The sequence below is a fragment of the Copadichromis virginalis genome, linkage group LG2 (assembly GCF_057382275.1).
Source record: "Copadichromis virginalis isolate Kocher_CV1m ecotype Utaka linkage group LG2, C_Virginalis_male_GT1.1, whole genome shotgun sequence".
NCBI classification, from domain to species: domain Eukaryota; kingdom Metazoa; phylum Chordata; class Actinopteri; order Cichliformes; family Cichlidae; genus Copadichromis; species Copadichromis virginalis.
The window spans coordinates 3,647,200-3,666,139 of record NC_140619.1 but is presented as its reverse complement, the minus strand read 5'-3'; the positions used below and the strand labels follow the sequence as shown (position 1 = coordinate 3,666,139).

At 37.4% G+C, this 18,940-nt stretch overlaps 3 protein-coding genes across 3 annotated transcripts; all 3 read left to right on the top strand.

The window, feature by feature from the left end:
- Positions 1–2,722: 2,722 nt before the first annotated feature.
- LOC146716802 (uncharacterized) lies at positions 2,723–5,357 on the top strand. Its single transcript, XM_085434751.1, has 6 exons — positions 2,723–2,765; positions 2,901–3,227; positions 3,426–3,767; positions 3,928–4,056; positions 4,144–4,187; positions 5,247–5,357. The coding sequence occupies exons 1-6, from the start codon at positions 2,723–2,725 to the stop codon at positions 5,355–5,357; spliced, it is 996 nt and encodes a 331-aa protein (XP_085290877.1).
- A 5,755-nt stretch (positions 5,358–11,112) lies between these two features.
- On the top strand, positions 11,113–12,742 carry LOC146716801 (signal-regulatory protein beta-2-like). The gene is made up of 6 exons (XM_085435321.1): positions 11,113–11,155; positions 11,243–11,572; positions 11,837–12,184; positions 12,296–12,418; positions 12,496–12,539; positions 12,617–12,742. The coding sequence occupies exons 1-6, from the start codon at positions 11,113–11,115 to the stop codon at positions 12,740–12,742; spliced, it is 1,014 nt and encodes a 337-aa protein (XP_085291447.1).
- Positions 12,743–15,788: 3,046 nt separating this feature from the next.
- Positions 15,789–18,892, top strand: LOC146716800 (signal-regulatory protein beta-2-like). Its single transcript, XM_085435309.1, has 6 exons — positions 15,789–15,847; positions 15,957–16,286; positions 16,531–16,872; positions 17,057–17,182; positions 17,271–17,314; positions 17,393–18,892. The coding sequence occupies exons 1-6, from the start codon at positions 15,805–15,807 to the stop codon at positions 17,522–17,524; spliced, it is 1,017 nt and encodes a 338-aa protein (XP_085291435.1). The 5' UTR covers positions 15,789–15,804; the 3' UTR covers positions 17,525–18,892.
- Positions 18,893–18,940: the final 48 nt, after the last annotated feature.

Genomic DNA, 18,940 nt, shown 5'->3' with positions numbered 1-18,940 from the left:
AAAACATGGGGTGTTATGTAACCATTTGTCTTAACAGAAAATAATGTTCATTTACTTTACAATTAAATTATTTTACTTACATGGTATTGGAAAAAACAAAAAATGAACTACCATCAAAGAAACACAGTAAGGCTACACTAGATTATATACTTTAACACAAAGTTAACTTCATGTGCCAGATTGTTGATGGTTGTTTCAGTTAAAATGAATTAAAATGATAATTGTAAAAAACAAAAAAACAAACTGCAGATGTGACAGCAAATGGCAATGTGTAATGTCAGGACCTGGAAACATTTTAATAGTTCTCTTAGTTTTTAATATGCAAGTATGTGAAGGTTGTGCAAGTCAAGCATGAGAACAGAGTCACGGCAGATGTGTGAGCAGTGACAGAGAAATAGTAGAAATGAGAAGTGCAAGGCATAAGTTGTGAAGGTGGATGAGTTCAAACACCTAGGGTCAATCTTCCAAAGCAATAGAGAGTGCACAACAGAGCTGAAGAACAGAGTGTAGGCAGGGTGGAGTGGGCGGAGGGAAGTGTCTGGGGTGATTTGTGGCATAATGATAGCAGCAGGGTGGAGTGGGTGGAGCTTACTTTTGAGTGGTTTGAAGGAGGACAAGCAGAGGTTTGACAGAAGAGGATGCCAGACAATCATGATATGCATGATAGTCGGATAGAAGTCACCAGTCCAATAAGAAATCCCGATCGGAGATAGAAATGTGTATTCTAATGGTTAAATTTGTGAAAGAGAAAAGCGAGAGAACGTGAAAGGTCAAAAACTAAAGATGGGCATATCCATTTTGACATTGCTTATTAGACAGTGTAATCCATTTTGAAGCATTAGTACTACAACCAAGAGAGAAGCCATTTTGACGCCATAGAAAACAATGTTAAGCAACAATTTTGCGATGCTACATGTTTTCTTCACACACATTTTGACATGAAGGTTTCTATATCAAGAACCAGAGTTAGTACAGCTCAATGACTGATACACGGATATACAGAGGACTGTAGATAAAAGATGAATAATTACTTCAGTGGGTTGGGGATGGAATATTGAACTGTGGCAGAGGGAACACTTACATGAGAGGAGAATGGGGTGGATTAATGGGTATGCAGCACATTAGAACCAACCCCCGGGCCACGGACCGGTACTGATCTAGAAATTCAAAACTCATTAAGATTTGAACTATGGACACTGCTGCTTTGGGCATGCTCGTTAACTGCGTAAACACTTGGCTATACTCATTCATTTTTACAATATATTCGGTAAGTCTTGTTGTAATACCCAGTGTTTTGAAGTTGATGCAAGTGTGTTTAGGTCTCCAAACAGCTGTGTCTGCAAATTTTCCTCCCCCAGATAAGATTTGTGAAAAAAGTTATTTGTGTAAAATGTTATTATAACTTATAACATATTGTAACATTAAGCAACCTCTAATGATATGGAAAAATGTATTCCTGTGTTTTTGCTTTTACAGAAGTCAGAGAATGGAAATCCTGGTAGCCATGAAAAGCCAAGAACACTGCCTTTCCAAAACTGTAAAATGCTCTGTGTTTCATGTTTAGCTGTGTGACAGGCAGAATGTAGGACACAAATGCAGGACTCGAGACACAGAAGGATAAACTAAAGGACGTAGCTTTATTTTGCTGTACAAAACTCAACACTAAATACAAGAGAACTAAACCAGAAATTAGAGACATGAAACTCTAACTAGAAAACTAAAAAAAAACTCAACCAGCAACAGAAAACTAGGTATTTACCAGAAGCACGGAGGAAACTCACAGCAAGGCAACAACAGGCAGAGGGACACACCGAGAGATAACAAGGGAATGAGATACAGGAGGAGAGCACAGCTGGGAGTAAGGAGTAATCACACATAACGAGACGGGAAGGAAGAAAAACTGGAAACATTAACAAATGATGCAAGACTGTCAAAGTAAAACAGGAAACCAAGACATTCACAAAGACACAGACTTGACACTGAGACACGGAGATGTGACTAAATGGAGAACTGGATGCATGACCCTGGAGCAGAGAGACAAGAGAAACAAAGTGAGAAACATGGAACACAGAAGAATGAGACAGAACTAAACACACACGATAGACTACACAGGGAGGCACAAATGAGAACAGATTAAATGAACAAGAAGTCACAACCAGAAATACAAATGATTAAAGCAGGAAGAACGAGGAAACTAAACAATAGTAAAATGCAAAAATAAGAAAACTGGAAACACTGAGTCATAGAACCAGCAAGGTGACACGATGGGAACCCAAGTCCCACTAAGTAGGTTTGGTTTCTAAAAACACCAAGTAGCTATTGTCTAAACTTCACAGTACTCAGTGAGTCAATACAAAAATATTCCAGATAAGACTCAAACCTCAGTCTTCTGAGTGAAAGTCAGGTGTGTTCATACAACTGCTCCTCTACATCCTATTGTAAACTTTTAAGACACTGCAGGGAAAGTTGAAGTAAAATTTTGTCTCTAACAAAAACTACAAAAGGCTTATGTTATATTTAAAAAAAAGTGAGAAGCCGGATAAAGAAAAAGGCAATTTGCTCATCAAAGACCTGGATGAGACCCATGTGACAGGAACTGCACTTGAATATTTATTCTGTGATAACCAATCAGATGCATTTGACAGTGTGGTGTAAAAGGTCCATGTTACCCCCTACACTGACTGAAATTTCTACAAGGTCACTAAAAAGAGAGAATACCAACATGAATGCGTTGTGGGTCATACTGCTTCTTCTTCATCGAGGATGTAAGTGCTTTATTATTTTATTAACGTTATTTTCAACATATAAGTACGTTGGCTTTATCGTTCACTTTTACCTGGTGCTTTCCTGCATCATTGTGACTTAATGTTTTAGGTTTTGTATGTTTTCTTTCAAATTAGACACACTTATTCCAGTAACTACAGTTCAACTCGGTGAACCTGCAACTTTGCTGTGTGACCTGCCTAAGACCGTGTACAGCCGTAGAGTCGACTGGTACAAGCAGAGTCCTGGGGACAGTCTGCAAAGGATTTGGACAGTGAAGGACTCTGCAGCACGTGCCTTTGCACCTGAGTTCAACAACTCAAAATGGGATGTTAATTATGACAAGAATTTGAGCAAACTGACCATTTTGAGGACAAGACAAGAGGACGAGGGAATCTATCACTGCGGATTCACAGCATGGCTCCAAGATACCAAATGGACTGCGACATATTTGTTAGTAAAAGGTAATAATGTGATTCTTCTATAAAAGTTTGCTTCAGCAGCTAAAATTCAATACTAAAGAAAATAATTTATGAATGAGCATGTTTTGAAAACATTACATTTACATTTAGATACGTTTGGTCTATATTTTTGAAAACTGAAACTATTTGTCTTTCAGAGTACTTTATAATCACATTTATTAATATATTTATATTACACAGGAAACACCCAGAGAACATCGAACTATTCTGTTGTTCAAAAGAAAATAGCCCCTCCAGGAGGCTCAGTCACTCTTCATTGTTCACTCCTCTCTAATTTTGATAACAATACATGTTCCGGAGGTCTCAGTATGTTCTGGTTTAGACAAGGATCAAATCCATCTCATCCTAGCATCATCTACACTGATGGAAACAGACATCATGAATGTGGGAGTAACTCTGCGACTCAGCAGAGTTGTGTTTATCAGTTCAATAAAAGTATTAGCTCCTCAGAAGAAGGGACTTACTATTGTGCTGTGGCCACATGTGGGAAGATATTGTTTGGAAAAGGAACTAAACTTCAAGGTACTGGTTTCATTTATCTGTTTCTTAGAATATCAGAAAAATAAGTGCCTTTTGTTTCACGTTCATAGTGATTTCATAGAAGGTAAAATTTAAAAAAGGTAATTTTGTAATTTATATTGTCCTTAAATTTATTTTTGTTGTTTTTTTACCTTTAATTTAGTTCCTGGGTGCAGCATGTGGTCACAGAGTGCCACTACAGTTATTTTTCTGCTATGTCCCATCTTGGTTCTGATTGTTGTTGCTTTCCTCGCTTACGCAATCAAGAAAACCAACAGTGATTATTGCAAAGGTAATCAAAGTTCATAGCTGTCTGTGAAGTTAACAAAATGGATGAATGTTACATTTCTAATAATTATTTATATGTTCTATATTCAAGCTACTATCCTGGAGAAAAACTCTGGTGATTTCAAAAGACAACAGGTAAAGTAAATAATGGTACATCGGTCATGTTGTGTTTATTTTGTGTTAAACAATTTTTCATTAGGACTCACAAAAGCTGAGCTAATATGCCTTGAATTCATATTCTAAAAAACATAATTTGTGCATTACTTTGACAATAAGCAATAATCAGATGAAACATTACAGACTGCTTTGGGCCAAAGTTACCATGGACATTTGCTGTGAAACAATTCAAATTTTTTATACAGTCACAGAAGATAACACTTGCTGTGTTCCCTGTCAAAACTCTAACGGAAATATTTTATTTTTGTATGGAGGAAATTTCCCCCAAACTGCACTTGCGTCTGACAGATGAGTGGATGGCGCTCGACACACTCCAATTATCTTTGTAAATCTGTCTCCCTTCCAAGTTGGTCAAATTTACCACTATGGTTTTGATGGACTCTGTTCAAAGCAGAATTTGACATCACCAATCCAGGATATGGCATATTTTTAGGTCCTGCGGTCATCCTGATGACCTTTTCAGCTGAAGGCCCAATTTAATTCTCAGGTGTTGATACGTTTCCATTCTTTGACTTAAATGCGATGGCCTCATCATGGCCTTCCTCTTCATCACTGAATTGCTCCTCATCTGTCATTTCTTGTTCTGGATTATATTCCATGACATCTTCAGCTTCTGACACTTGCTCCTTTAATCCATCCTTACTGCCAGTGTCGTGGCCTCTTTCCTAATCACCTGTCTAGTAATCAAATACGTAATAAAGAGCCGCCCTCAGGGTATATTGACCTGGCATGATGCTGTCACACAGTGACCTGTGAGCATTAAATACCCAACCTATGAGAAAAAGTTAGATACTACTGAAACAATGTTTGTGCTCATATGTGCATGCATTATACATATGGATCAGTGCGTATGTATGTTCATCTTACAAAGGGGGGTGTAACTCAATGCTTGATCATTTTTGACCAGGAACACCAAGAGTGTACAAATGTTGAATAAAGCGTAAAAAAGTGTTTAGTGTGTGTGCATTACTAGCTTTTCTGGTTTTGATGTTTCTAATATTTTTTTTATTTTTCCAGGAAAAGGACACATCAGTGTTTTCTGCTGTCATCTTTACTGTGATACAAGATAAAAAGAACATAAAGGCCGTGAAGAGGCAGCAGATTTCCATGAATTTTGGACCGGATTAGATCTGTTTCCCATGCTTACCCCCACAACACTGAGGATGTTTCCTTAGAGCCAATGGACTTTAATTTTATTTTATTTTTGTATTTCATTTTTTTTTGTTCTGTTCCTGTTAATAATAACATGTTCAGTCAATCACCAGTAAGCTTATTGCATCATCATTAACTATCTCCAAAATAACCTTAATTTAAAAAACAAAACAAAACAGGGGTCCCATCGGTTTTTAAGCATCTGTTAAAGGACTACTGCTCTGGCCTTTTTCTGCCTATACAGAGGATTGATGATGCTAATCTGACAGAAAACCTGCAGTGTCCACAGTCTGCTAGTGACTCTCCTCTCTTTTTTTTCTTTGATTCTTTTACTTTTGTTGTGGAGCAACTAAAAGCTGCATAGTTCATAGCCTGAAATGACATATATGTTTGAATTTATATCATTAATAGCAGGCAGAGTGAGTTCAGTGCAAGTGTGTAGAATTATACTCTTCTTTAATGACATAGTCTTACTTGAGTATAAGATTAAAAAAAAATTCTTGGCATTGTAGTTTTGTTTCAACTTATAGCTTAGTGCTACTTTTGTTCTGGCCAGAGCGTGGAGTTTTGTGTTTGTAATTTAGCCTTGGTCAGTTTGCTTATTATTCACTTCTGTTAACCTTAATGGTATAAATCTATTGTAAATATTAATTATAAATAAATTCATTGTTTGTAAAGTTATCTTCTTCTTTGCTTAGCAGCACAATAAAAAATGTAGCCAAAACCACAAAGGTAGGTCTGTTTGATAGAGCACTGATACTGGTGTGAATTGTCGCTGAGACGGTGTTAAATTTTTTGCTGCTTAGAAAAGAAAACAAGCAAATAAACAAGCAAAAAACACTAGAATCTGAGCTATAAGTGTCTTTCTATTATATCTTTTTATGTCTTATGCTTGTAGTGAATGCCCCTTTGCATGTCAAAAGAAAAGAGCAAGCAAAGCCACATTCATCAGATACACTGACAGACAAACGTTGTAATGGCCAATTTCTCTGCCTCTTGAACAAACACTGAATCTGTTCACTCACAACAGATATCACTGTGAGCTTTCTCCCTAGATAAAATGCGAGACGAGCCTTAAGGCACTTAAACAGACTAGTTATAAAAAACAAATAGAACTGATCATTTCAGCTACGTTAATGTGCTTATTTTTTTTTTAAAGTGTCTTTTAAAAAAGAAAATCAACCACAAAAACTGTATCTGTTGTATATCTGCAGACACAGACTGTGATCAAGAACTGCAGCATGACTAAGCAGGTCTCTGTGTGTGCCTTCCTCAAACATGCTCTAACAGCTCCTTGTATTGATGTAAAAGCTAAGCGTAGTTACTATTATAGTGCCGTTCCACTTTTCTTTTAAAAATACATAAAGTGCTACTAGACCAGCTCTTTGAAACCAAAAAGAAAACAGGAAGAAAAGTCCAAACACAGCAATGCTGCTTCTGTGCATCAACTCTGTTTATCTTCATCTTTGCATCCGTCGTGTACAAATAGTTTTGTGCACAGAAACAAAATACTTATTACAACATGGGAGATGATAGACATAAGAGTCTGAGCCTTTATTCAGTCTTTATTTATATTATTTAAAGTATATTTTCAGTTGTTACATTTCTTGTTTGCAGCTGTCTCTACATTTGTAAGCATAGGCTGGACACAGGACTGTCTCAGGAAATTGCAGGTTATTACTTGATTGAACTGTCTTATTGTCAAGCAGCAAGTGTAGTTAGACTAGCTCTTTAAATATTTTCTCTTTTTCTTTCGTCATTCAAATGATTGAACATTTTCTTTCTTCTGTCTTTGTAAATTTACCTAAATCTTCCACTGTGTGTACAGATATACAGATTGAAGTCTCAGCTCGTTTATTCACATTCTCCTATGATTCACATCACATTGCTCTATCACTACATACATTGGTACATATGTTTCAATTACACCAGAAGCTTCCAGGTCAGTTTGTTTATGTTGCACTGTGAGAGTGGTGCTCTGAAGTGAGAGTAGAGGATGGAGAGTGTAACCACAACCACCTCCTCAGCTCTGTATACTAGTGCATCTCTTCCTGCTTAAGTAACGGACAAGCAGGCTGGGTTTGTCATCACCGTTCTTTGCACAATGACAACGTTCAAGTGACAGTAAAGTTGAAAATGTAATCTTAATATCGTGGTCAAGTGCATTATAAAACAGCAAAAATTGTAAAGCATTCAGGCAGGGGAGATTAAGCTTGTTATACTGTAAAATCTCTGTGTTCTGTACTTCTCTGTAATCTCTGTCTCCCCTGTCATGTCTTCTTGTCTCAGTGTCAAGTCCATGTCTCTGGGCCAGTCTCATGTTTCCTGTTTACCTTTTGTAGTCTCATATCTTGTGTTCGTTTATTCAGTTTTGCTTCCTCCGCATCTCATTGTGTTTGATTTCTCCCAGCTGTGTTCCCCATGTGTTTCTCCTTCCCTTGTTACTCCTCTGTGTATTTAAGCCTGTGTTTTCCTCTGCTCGTTGTCGTGTCATCCCATGTGCTTCTTTAATTGCCTTTGGTAACCTAAATCTTAGTAGTTGCTGCTTATAATTGGAATGTGCTCAATAGAATAACGGAGAGGATCCCCTACTAAAAATCGGGTTAGGATTATTTTCTGTCTCATTGTTATTATACACATATTGCTGTTGGGTGGTTTAAAAATCTGATTATTTTTGTAGACTAGAGAAACAGATTTTCCAAACATTTATGTGTTAACTATTTACAAGTTTTTACTAAGATAATATGACAATGCAGTTTAAAAATATTGTCTGAGTTATCGGTATTAGTCTTTACAAATTACAGCATCTGTAAGATGTGTCATGGCTGCAGTCCTCGCTGAGTGACCTGCCGCAGCCATGTCCCCGTCCCTCGTTTCCCGTGTGCGAGCTGGTGTGTGTGTGTGTGTGGGGGGGGGGGGAGGTACGGCGGTTTTATGGAGATGTCAGGTTCAGGGAGTTTCCCACTGCCAAGCCAGCCACACTTGAAAGTTACTGACACTTAGCTGTTGCCGATCAACCCCATGTGAAGAGTTATTTAACAGCTGAGCTGAGCTTCAGTCGAAGCTGGATCGTTGAGAGTCATCAACAAGTGTATGACAGAGTTTCAGAGTGGAGTTGGCAGGTACTCATCGTTTGCTTGTTTAGTTTGCAGACACAAGTGGAGGGAGTTGAGCACTTTTGTACATAAACACCACTCACCATGGACACAGTAGAAGTCACAGCAGGGGAACGGAGAGTGAGCACGAAAGGGGAAAAGGAACTCACACATAGAGGACTGTTGCACTTTTCGTCAGTGTTGTTTCACTGTAAATAAAATCCCTAATTCTGCAGAGAGAGCCCTGCGTTTGTGTCCTGTATCCACACCACCACACTTGACAAGATGGCTATATCCACTGTCATGCCACCTGTTGGTTTGTGCTTTTACTGCGGTGAAGGCTCAACTTGAACATGTTGGCTATATTGGCCACCATATCACTGTATGGTGATTATGGTAGCCATGCCATAAATACCCTGTTTGATTTTGCTACAAATAAACAAGATTATGAAATTAGCCTTTTTAAGATCCATCAATCCGTTTTCTTCCACTTAGTTACTTCAGGGTGACAGGAGGCTGGCTGTCACAGGGCAAGTGGTGGAGTAAACCCTGGAGAGGTTGCCAGTTTTTAGCTGTGTCCCAATTCAGGGTCTGCACGCTTGAAGTACGCGCACTACGCGTACTACGTACGGTGCGTACTATAAGTACGAGAAGTGCGGAAGTGAGAGGCTTGTGAAATGGGACGGTATACGCTTCGTCGCGCTGTTCAGGTTGGCTAGCAACCATGATACTAACCGTGAGACACGTTACATACAGCTTTGTTTGACAGAAATGAAGGAGAAAAATGTTTTGTAAGTCATTCATTTTTGTCATGACATCACTTTGATTAGTTGAGTATCTGAGGCTGAGACCACGGGACTGTAAAACATGATTGTTGGGCTTCATTTCTGTGCTGAACAGTCATTTAAGATTAGTTAGTAAATAACAATTAGTTAATGTTGTTCACGAGACTAAAGCAATCTCACTGTGGTAATGTAAATATAATATGGCCAATATTATATTATTGTCAGATTATTATGATATATATATATACACACATATCACTGACTTTCAGCTTGTTGTGTTTGTGGATATATGACTGACTTTAATAATTAAACATTCGCACATAAATAAGTGACGTCATATTCAGTACTTTTGACAGTTCACTCTTCGGCCGCTCCATCTTATTAGGGAAATTCCATATACATACATGTCAATTTCAAGACTCAACCCCATCATTTAATTTGTTTTTGATTGAAATTGAATATTACTCGAACTCTCTTAAATTAACTTCCAATATAAAAGGTTTATCCTCGATTGAAATTCATTCAGAAATGTGTAACGAATGAGCTGTCACAACTTTCAAATACAAAGTTGTTATAAAGTCTGTCACATTCCCCCCCCCCCCTTTTTTTTCTTTTTTTCTTTTTTATCCTTTATTTATTTATCCTTCTTATTTCATTGTACTGTATATTGTTACTCTTATTTGCCTTGTATGTCTACTGTACAAATTGAACTGGAATGACTGACTGTTCGCTTTATAATTTCAATAAAGTTTTGAAAAAAAAAACCAACCTCTTCGGCCGCTCCCTTCTGCCGTATTTTGCGGCAAAATTATCCACACCCACCGCCGCGCTATGAATTGTGGGATATATGGGACTACGAAGCGTGCACCGGACCACGCTTGAAATTTGGGGAAATCGACGGCGCATTTGGAGTATGCATTTGAAGTACACTTCGAATTGGGACAGCCGTCGTCGCGTGGTGGTGACGTAACCGCACTTAAAATGCGTACTTAAAGCGTGCAGTCTCTTAATTGGGACACAGCCTTTTACATGGGTGACAGGGAGACAACCACTCATTATCACACTGACACGTGTTACTGAATTTAGAATGACCAATTAACCTAACACCATTCATGTCTTTGGATTGGAGGATGAAGCAAGAGTATCCAGAGAGGGCATGCAGATATAGGCCCCAACCTATATTTGAAACCCAAAACCTATTTCATGTCAGGCAGAAGTACTAATCACCAAAGTACCATGCTGTCCAACATCTGAAGACTTTAGACTGATTAGAAAGATGGAGTTATGTGATCTAATAAGATTAATAAAAAAAGATCTATGCATTTGTTTTCATATTTTCACAGAATTACAAAGAATACAGTCTAGCTGTGGGACTTCACAAAAAGAATAATTTGTGCAATATGTGATTGACCAATTGTAAAGTAAGCAACCTCTGACATCTGTATGAATAAATGCATATAAAATCTTTGCTTGTGTCTTCAGCGCACAGTAACTCAGGTAACATAAAAAACAGAACTTTCTGAGGGGTTTTAAGTATAAAAAGCTCCTTTTAAATCCAGCATCTAACTTGGTTTTACTGGCTAAAGCTAACCAAGCAGAAATGGAACAATGATGAAACACAACATTCAATAGAAAATGAATTAGATTATAATTTAAATGAGTGACTGAATGAGAAACATTTAATTTGCTCTTCAAATACGTGGATGCAACCAATGTAAGAGGGAGAGCTCTTGAATCTGTATTCAGAGATAACCAATCAGATCTATTTGAAGGGTGACATAAAGGGCCCATGTTTCAATGCCTCCCACAGTCAGTCAAGCACCTAAGTCCATAACACAAGGCCTTTACAAGATGATCAGATTATGGATTGCACTGCTCTTTGTTAATCGAGGATGTAAGTGTTTATACAATTTTTTCCCACACATGTAAGCTGTTTCCTGCATTGCTTTGTCTGACTTTTAGATTTTCGTTTTCTATTTAGCTGCACTCGTTCCAGTAACTACAGCTCACCTCGGGGGACCTGTAACCTTCACATGTGTTCTACCCAAGACTGAGACTGGCCGCAGAGACATCCACTGGTATAAGCAGAGTCTTGGAGACACTCTGAAAATAATATGGACACTAAAGGAATCTGCAACACCTAAGTTTGCACCTGAATTTGATAACTCAAGATGGGAGGCTGATTATGATAAAAATGTTAGCAACCTGACGATTTTGAGAACAAATCAAGAGGATGAGGGAATCTATCACTGTGGGTTCACAGAGTGGCTCCAAGATACTACATGGACGGGGACATATTTGTTAGTAAAAGGTAATAATGTGATTTCCTTTCATGCAATTTTAAGATGTTATAAATGCACTTTATAAATGTTAAGAAATGTTATCTCTAAGTACGATTTTTCTTTCCCAGTTGGACATCATCTATATTTCTCAAATTTCTGTATAAATCCAAATGCATCTAAATATATTCATTGTAATCGTTAGACTGAATGTTACAGCTAAAGTTATATTTGAAATATATATATACAAATTTTCTTTGTAGTATCATTTGTTAATGCGGTTTCATATTCCAAAGGAAACACCCAGAGGATATCAAACTATACCGTTGTTCAGGAGAAGACCACCCGTCTAGGAGACTCAGTGACTCTCCAATGTTCAGTTCTCTCCAGCTCAGTTAATAAGACATGTCCAGGGGGTCTTGAGGTATTCTGGTTCAAAGAAGGATCACATAGATCTCATCCTAGTATTATCTATACTAATGGAAACGGACATCATGAATGTGAGAAAAGATCAGAGACTGAAAAGAGCTGTGCGTATCGCTTCTCTAAGAACATCAGCTCCTCTGATGCTGGGACTTACTACTGTGCTGTTGCCACATGTGGGGAGATATTGTATGGAAAAGGAACTAAACTGGACATTCAAGGTACCAGTTTCTCTCTCAGCTTCTCTTTCTGTCTATTGTTTAGAAAATCAGAAAAATAAGTGATTGTGTAACTTTAATTTTGTCATATATTTATTTTTAATATTGTCCCAGGGTGCAGCGTGTGGTCACAGAGTGCCACAACAGTTATTTTTCTGCTGTGTCCTGTACTGGTTCTGATTGTTATTGCTGTCCTCGCTTACACAATCAAGAAAACCAACAGTGATTATTGCAAAGGTAGTTGGAGTTATTCAGAGTTCTAGATGTTATGAATCTTACATTTGCATTAATTACTTATATGTCCTATATTCAAGCTGCTGTCCTGGAGAAAAACTTTGGTGATTTGAAAAGCCAACAGGTAAAGTACCTAATGGTAGAGTGTGTTAGATTTTCAAGTTTTAATGTTTATAATATTTTTGTATTGTATTTTCCCAGAAAAAGGACACATTGATGTTTTCTGCTGTTGTGTTTACGATGATGAAGGCTGACAAATACAAAAGACAGGATGCAGTGAAGCGGCAGCAGATCTACATGGCTGTCAAGGCTTTTGGACTGGATTAGATCTGTTTACCACCCCATCATCCCTTTATGTCATATAACATTGTGGATATTTGCTTAAAGCGAATGAGCTATAATGTGTTGTTGTTCTATACCTCTATCTATAAAAATGTGACCGCATGCATACTGCAACATTTCTAGTGCAGTCTTATGATGAGTTTTTATTTCTTTTTTCTCATTTCATTTAAGTCTATATTGAAACCAGTACTTAAGAAATCAGTGCAAAACAGACATTACTGAAGCTGATTACACCATGACTGAAAAGTCAAAGTAGTTAAAGTGCATACCACATGGATGCTCGCATCATTCCCCTACTGTCTTCCCATTCTGTTAAAAATAAAAAGTGACTGGAAAAGGCGAGTTCAACTGGAAAACCTGATATGTTTGAATTTATGTCATTAACATCAGGTAAAGTGAAACTAGTGCAAAGTTGTAATGTTATGCTTTTCTTTAACAATATATTCCAACATTTTTCAACAGATTTTGAAAAATGTAAGAATTTTTTTAGCCAGGAGTGCTGGCTTTAATTATTTCTTTGAATTGTTCTTTTTCCAGGGTGAAATGATTGTGCAGCATGGATTTTTAATGACTTTCATGCTGTCCTCCCAGGAGCCCAGCATGAGTAGAAGTCTCTTTTTTCCTCTTGTACTTTCCCATTGTAGTGTATATTTCAGTGGGTTTTTTTTCTGTAACGCTACCGATCTCCGACCTGTATCCCCATATCCCCATGTGATGTCTGTGTTGTGTGTGGTCGGGGGGCGGGGGTCCTATTTCACTGCAGGGGAACCTGCACGTGGCGAATAAAGCCTTGCTTGATTGATTCTTAAATATTTTTGTTTTATTACCTAAATCTTTCTACTGTCTGTACAAATATTTAAGTCTTGAATTTGAGATGCAGCATTTTATTTGCTTTTTGGGTTTTCTGTCACTTTGGCACATATATCTCTGTTGAGGAAGAAGCTTTCAGGTCAGTGTGTTTATGTGACACCTCCAGATCGGTGTGTGTTTTGTGACACAGTGAGAGTGGCGCTCTGAAGTAAGCGTAGAGGACAGAGAGTGTGACCACAACCATTACTGGTGCAACTGTATCTTACCGCTTAAATAACTGACAAGCAGACTGGGTGGGTTGTCTCTGATAATGTAGAGTTTGTAACTGTCCTTTGTAAGGAAAAAGATCAAATGACAAGATTTCGAGTATATTAATATTTTGATCAAGTGCAATAAAAAGCAGAAACGACAGAAATGAAAAATGTCGCAAAGTATTTCAGGCAGACCAGTTTTAGGTTTTTGATACAGTAAATCCTACAATTACATAAAATGCAGTCCACTCATTACCTTTTTTTTTTTTTAAATTTACCCTCTCCATTGGTCTTCCAGTTCAGTTCGTTGTTGAAGTGGACATTCAGGTGAGGACTCCTCCCTGACATCAGCATCCTGTTCCAGGATGACAAGGGCTTTATAATAGTACTCTTCTCTTTGAAGTTGAACATTAATCCTTTGATTTTATCCCTGTGTAGAATTAGATGATTTCTCTCAAGGCACACCCCAAAATATTCCTCTAATGTTCGGCATTCCTCCACCTGGCTGTCAGTTATACAGCACTGCAGGATCGTCTATAGGGAAAATGACCTAGAATTGTTTTGAAGTATGTAGAAGACAAACAGAAATGGAACCAATACTGAGTTTGTTGACCAATATATATATAAGATAATAAGAGAATGCAAAATCACACCTTTTTCATAGCTGTTTTGGGTTTTTTTTTTGTGAAAACATACTAGGGGACAATCCGAGTTACGATTAGCTAGGTAACCCTCTCACATATCAACCAATGGCATTCTTCAATCTCATTGTAATCACCTACTTGAATTTGCGAGAGATTAACATTAGACCCACTACCTTCATGTAACCAACAAATATTTCAGCTGCAGCCACCTGAAATGTTGAAATGCAAATTTTATAGATTTTTTATGGTCGCTGCTCTACATTGTCACCTGTCACTTCCTTTGGAAATGCTCCTTTAATCAGTTTTGGCACTCACAATCTTAGTAGTTGCTACTTATAACGTAAAACTTGGAGCTATACAGCCTTGCATGGAGCAAGCATAACATTATTAGAGCTTGACCTACAAAAAATCTGATCCATCAGCTATTTTTTTAAATTGCCTAAAAAAGGTTTCCCTAACATTTGGTAAATGTAGTTATTTGTGGGCCATATCACTGGATATCTGACACTTTGCTTTATTTTTTTGTTGTAAATGGAACAAAATGTTTGCTGGGGAAGATATGTCCATCTGTTTTCTTCCACTAAGACAATGAAAGTAAGGTGTAATCGGAGAGGACATGCAAACTCCACATAGAAAGGCCTCGGTCTCAATTCAAACCTAGAACCTTCTTGCTGTGAGGTAAAAGCACTGACTACCAAATCACCATGCTGCCAGATAAAGGGACCTATAACTGCTATAAAAATAAATGCATTTGCTTTTTGATAGTGTAGTGCACAATAACTCAGCTAACATAAGAAACAGCTTTCTAAAACATTTTAGTGGTGTAAAATGGTCTGTTCAGATGCAGAACCTAACCTAGTTTTACTGCCTAAACCTAACCAGGCAGGAAGCGAAAATAAAAACATGTACTGGGTCAAAGCAAAGCTTTAAGATGTCCCCAGATAGGACTTGAATCCACTTACATACCTAGATAAACATTTTAAACATTTTAAAGTAGAAAGAAGCTCAAGAAGTCTATTTAGAAATTCTGAAATGAATTATTGCCAGAAGGTAGAAACAAATGACAAATTAATCATTGGAGAACTTGCTGGAAAAACTTTAAAAATGCCTTGTATTATACTTAAAATGAGTGACGAAATGGCTAAGCAACAGACGCTTTACTCCTAAAAGACCTGGATGAAACAAAGTGACAGGAAGTTCACTTCATTCTCTGATTCTGATCTATATATTCTGTGATAACCAATCAGCCAATCAGATCGGTGTAACAGTTTGACATAAAAGGTCCAAGTACCTCCTACAAACAGTGAGATACCTACAAGTCCATAACAAAAGACATGTCAAGATGATCGTGTTATGGGTTACGCTCCTTCTTCTCCATCAAGGATGTAAGTGCTTTTTCTGATTTCGTTTTGAATACATGCTGTTTGCTTGGTGGTTTTCCTGTGTCATTGTGAATTAATGTTTTAGATTTCTGTGTGTTTTCTATGAAATTAGATACACTTGTTCCAGTAACTTCAGTTCAACTTGGGGAAACTGTAACCATCCCATGTCAACTGCCTGTGATTGAGACCATTCGTAAAGAAGTCCACTGGTACAAGCAGCGTGCCGGGGACACTCTGAAAGTAATTTGGACAATAAGGGAATCTGCAACACCTGACTTTGCACCTGAGTTTAATAACTCCAGATTGAAGGTAAATCACAATAAACACTTTACCAACCTGACCATTTTGAAGACAAATCAAGAGGACGAGGGAATCTATCACTGTGGATTCACAGAATGGCGTAGGAATACTGAATGGACCGGGACGTATTTGTTAGTAAAAGGTAATGATGTGCGCTTCTTTCATGGAGTTTTGCCACATGCTTCAGTCTGTAAAATTGTAAAGTATAAATTATAACAACAGCTTATTAATTGTCAAAAGCATGATCAGAAAACAGTTAATATACTCATACAAATGTATTTTAATTTACATTTAATTTGCATCTAATTCATTTTAAAGACACATTTTATAGATGCAGTACATGAATCCTTCACAATGTGCTTTGTTAACACATTTTTATTACTCAGGAAACACCCAGAAAACATCAAACTACACTTTTGTTAAGGAGAAAGTCCATCCAGGAGACTCTGTGACTCTTCAGTGTTCAGTCCTCTCCAGCTCTAACAGAAAGACATGTCCAGGAGGTCACAATGTGTTCTGGTTCAGGGAAGCAAATACATCTCATCCTGGCATCATATACACCGCTGGAAACAGACATCATGAATGTGAGAAAAGATCTGAGACTGAGCAGAGTTGTGTTTATCGCTTGTCTAAGAACATCAGCTCCTCTGATTCTGGGACTTACTACTGTGCTGTGGCCACATGTGGAGAAATATTATTTGGAAATGGAACAAAACTGGACAGTCGAGGTACCTGTGATCACATTAATGAATGATAATATTCTCCAGTCCAGAACATCAGTCTATAGTTTGAATATTAAATATTGACTCACTTTGGTTTTACATTAACAGTAATCTAATCTGAAGGTGATATTAAACACAATTTAGTGTTTGTCCAACATAACTTGAGTTTTTACTTTTAATATTGTTTCAGAAACCAGAGTGTGGTCACAGACGGCCAGCAGCACAATTTTTCTACTGTGCACTGTCTTGGCTATAAGTCTGATTGTTATAGTTGCTCTCATTTGGATGATCAAGAAAAACAGTGATCACTGCAGAGGTAATTCAAATTGCATTGTTCTCTATGAAAAAGAACCACATAAATCTTACATTTATATTAATTGTTACCTGTATCTTCTATATTCAAGCTGATATCCAGAGGAAATGTTTTACTGATCAGAAGAAACAAGAGGTAAAGAACTTTTTGAGCTTTTTGTTTTTTCTAATATTTTGAGATTTCTAATACATTATATTTACTCTGTTTTCCCAGAATAAGGACAGATGGATGTTTTCTGTTGTTGTTTTTACCACAATGAAAGCTGATGGATGCACAAAAAAGTATGCAAAACCTATGAAGAAGGAGCAGATCTATACAGCTGCCGAGGCGTTTGTCTTCGGTTAGGCATATTTACCAGTATTTGATATGAAATTACCTAATTGATGTTTGCTTAGACATAGTAGGGTTTTTGCTGTTCTTCTATATATATATTAGAGTTTAAATGTGTTTTATAGTAAATGCATCTTGATGATGAAAATGTTTACTTCTGCATACAGCTATAGTAACAAAGTATAGCCTCTTTAAATTCAATGGTCTTTGGTTTTATAGAGGTAGCAAACTTGCTTAAGATCAATTTCAGTACCTGCTTCTACTTTTCCTAATATATCCTATGGAAGGATTCAAAGTCTTTTATTCTGCATTTTAGCTTAATTTTTGTAACATAAATATGATACAATGTAATGTTTTGTCGTTCATCTGAAGTTGCATTTAGATCATTATGAAACCTGCTGGGGATGTTTTATTTTATTTTATTTTTATTATGTGTCGATATACACCTAAGAACTGAAAAGATTAACATTCCTATCGTGGTGTGATCATTTGTGGTCTGATTGTTGCTTTTCTCTGTCATGTTTTCTTACTTCCTGTCTCATGTCCCGCCGTTAAAAAAGCTTCAGATTTATTGAACAATATGGATGGATTCAGCCAGGTGACTCACATGTCATACAAGTCTGTAGATTTAACATTATACAAAGCGAACAGCTATTTTCATCTGTACAAAAGACAATGAAATGTGCAACAGTGAGCAGTTAAAAGGACGTTTTCTGCATCATTCATGCATCTTGTTGTAATGAAATATCCTTTCTTTTTTTGTTCCATATAAGTGGCATAGTATGTTTGTAAGGGGACATTTGGTGAACACATCTAAGTAATGACATGTATGTTGGTGCAGTGAATCAAAGTAAAATGCATTTAGTTCAGTTACTGTTTGTTTCATTGCACCAACATGAGTGAAAGCAGTACAGGTGGCTTACACTGAGAGTTGTGAAAGTCCAATCTAACAGCGTCCACATGGTCTGGTGGTGACTTTCTGTCCTTGTGAAGTGTATAGGAATTTCTTTTACTTATGTATTAATCACATTATTTTATTGTATGATGCCTTGGTGCCACTGGATTTTAACATGTCTCACACTCATACAGTAAGACAAATGGTGGGGGTGTAGTAAGGAAGTTGTGAGGAAGCAGACAACTCCACAGGAAGAAACTTTTGTCTCTTCGAGGACTCTGGGAGGTAGCAAGGGAGTGTGAACCTTAAGGTGTGAAACAGCTGTGTACTGCCTTTTGTTCCTGGAGAAGGTATTTAACTGAGAGCCATGCTGGGCTCAGGGAGACTCTGCTGACCGTCTGTCCCGCGGTCATGCAGGGACTTCATCAAGCTTGGTTGTCTGTTCTTTGTGTGTTTGATTAAAGAATGTTAGCTACCGCTCACCGCTCGTCTGCAGGCTTCATTTAAATGGAAAACGTCCACAACAGAAGCAATGG

Bases quoted from the DNA above. Each gene is read 5' to 3' on its own strand.
- LOC146716802 (XM_085434751.1), top strand. From the start codon at position 2,723: ATGAATGCGTTGTGGGTCATACTGCTTCTTCTTCATCGAGGAT. The intron at 4,057-4,143 runs GTAATCAAAGTT...TCTATATTCAAG, and splicing joins CAACAGTGATTATTGCAAAG to CTACTATCCTGGAGAAAAAC. The intron at 4,188-5,246 runs GTAAAGTAAATA...TTATTTTTCCAG, and splicing joins GTGATTTCAAAAGACAACAG to GAAAAGGACACATCAGTGTT.
- LOC146716801 (XM_085435321.1), top strand. From the start codon at position 11,113: ATGATCAGATTATGGATTGCACTGCTCTTTGTTAATCGAGGAT. The intron at 12,185-12,295 runs GTACCAGTTTCT...ATATTGTCCCAG, and splicing joins AACTAAACTGGACATTCAAG to GGTGCAGCGTGTGGTCACAG. The intron at 12,419-12,495 runs GTAGTTGGAGTT...CCTATATTCAAG, and splicing joins CAACAGTGATTATTGCAAAG to CTGCTGTCCTGGAGAAAAAC.
- LOC146716800 (XM_085435309.1), top strand. From the start codon at position 15,805: ATGATCGTGTTATGGGTTACGCTCCTTCTTCTCCATCAAGGAT. The intron at 15,848-15,956 runs GTAAGTGCTTTT...CTATGAAATTAG, and splicing joins CCTTCTTCTCCATCAAGGAT to ATACACTTGTTCCAGTAACT. The intron at 16,287-16,530 runs GTAATGATGTGC...TTTATTACTCAG, and splicing joins GACGTATTTGTTAGTAAAAG to GAAACACCCAGAAAACATCA.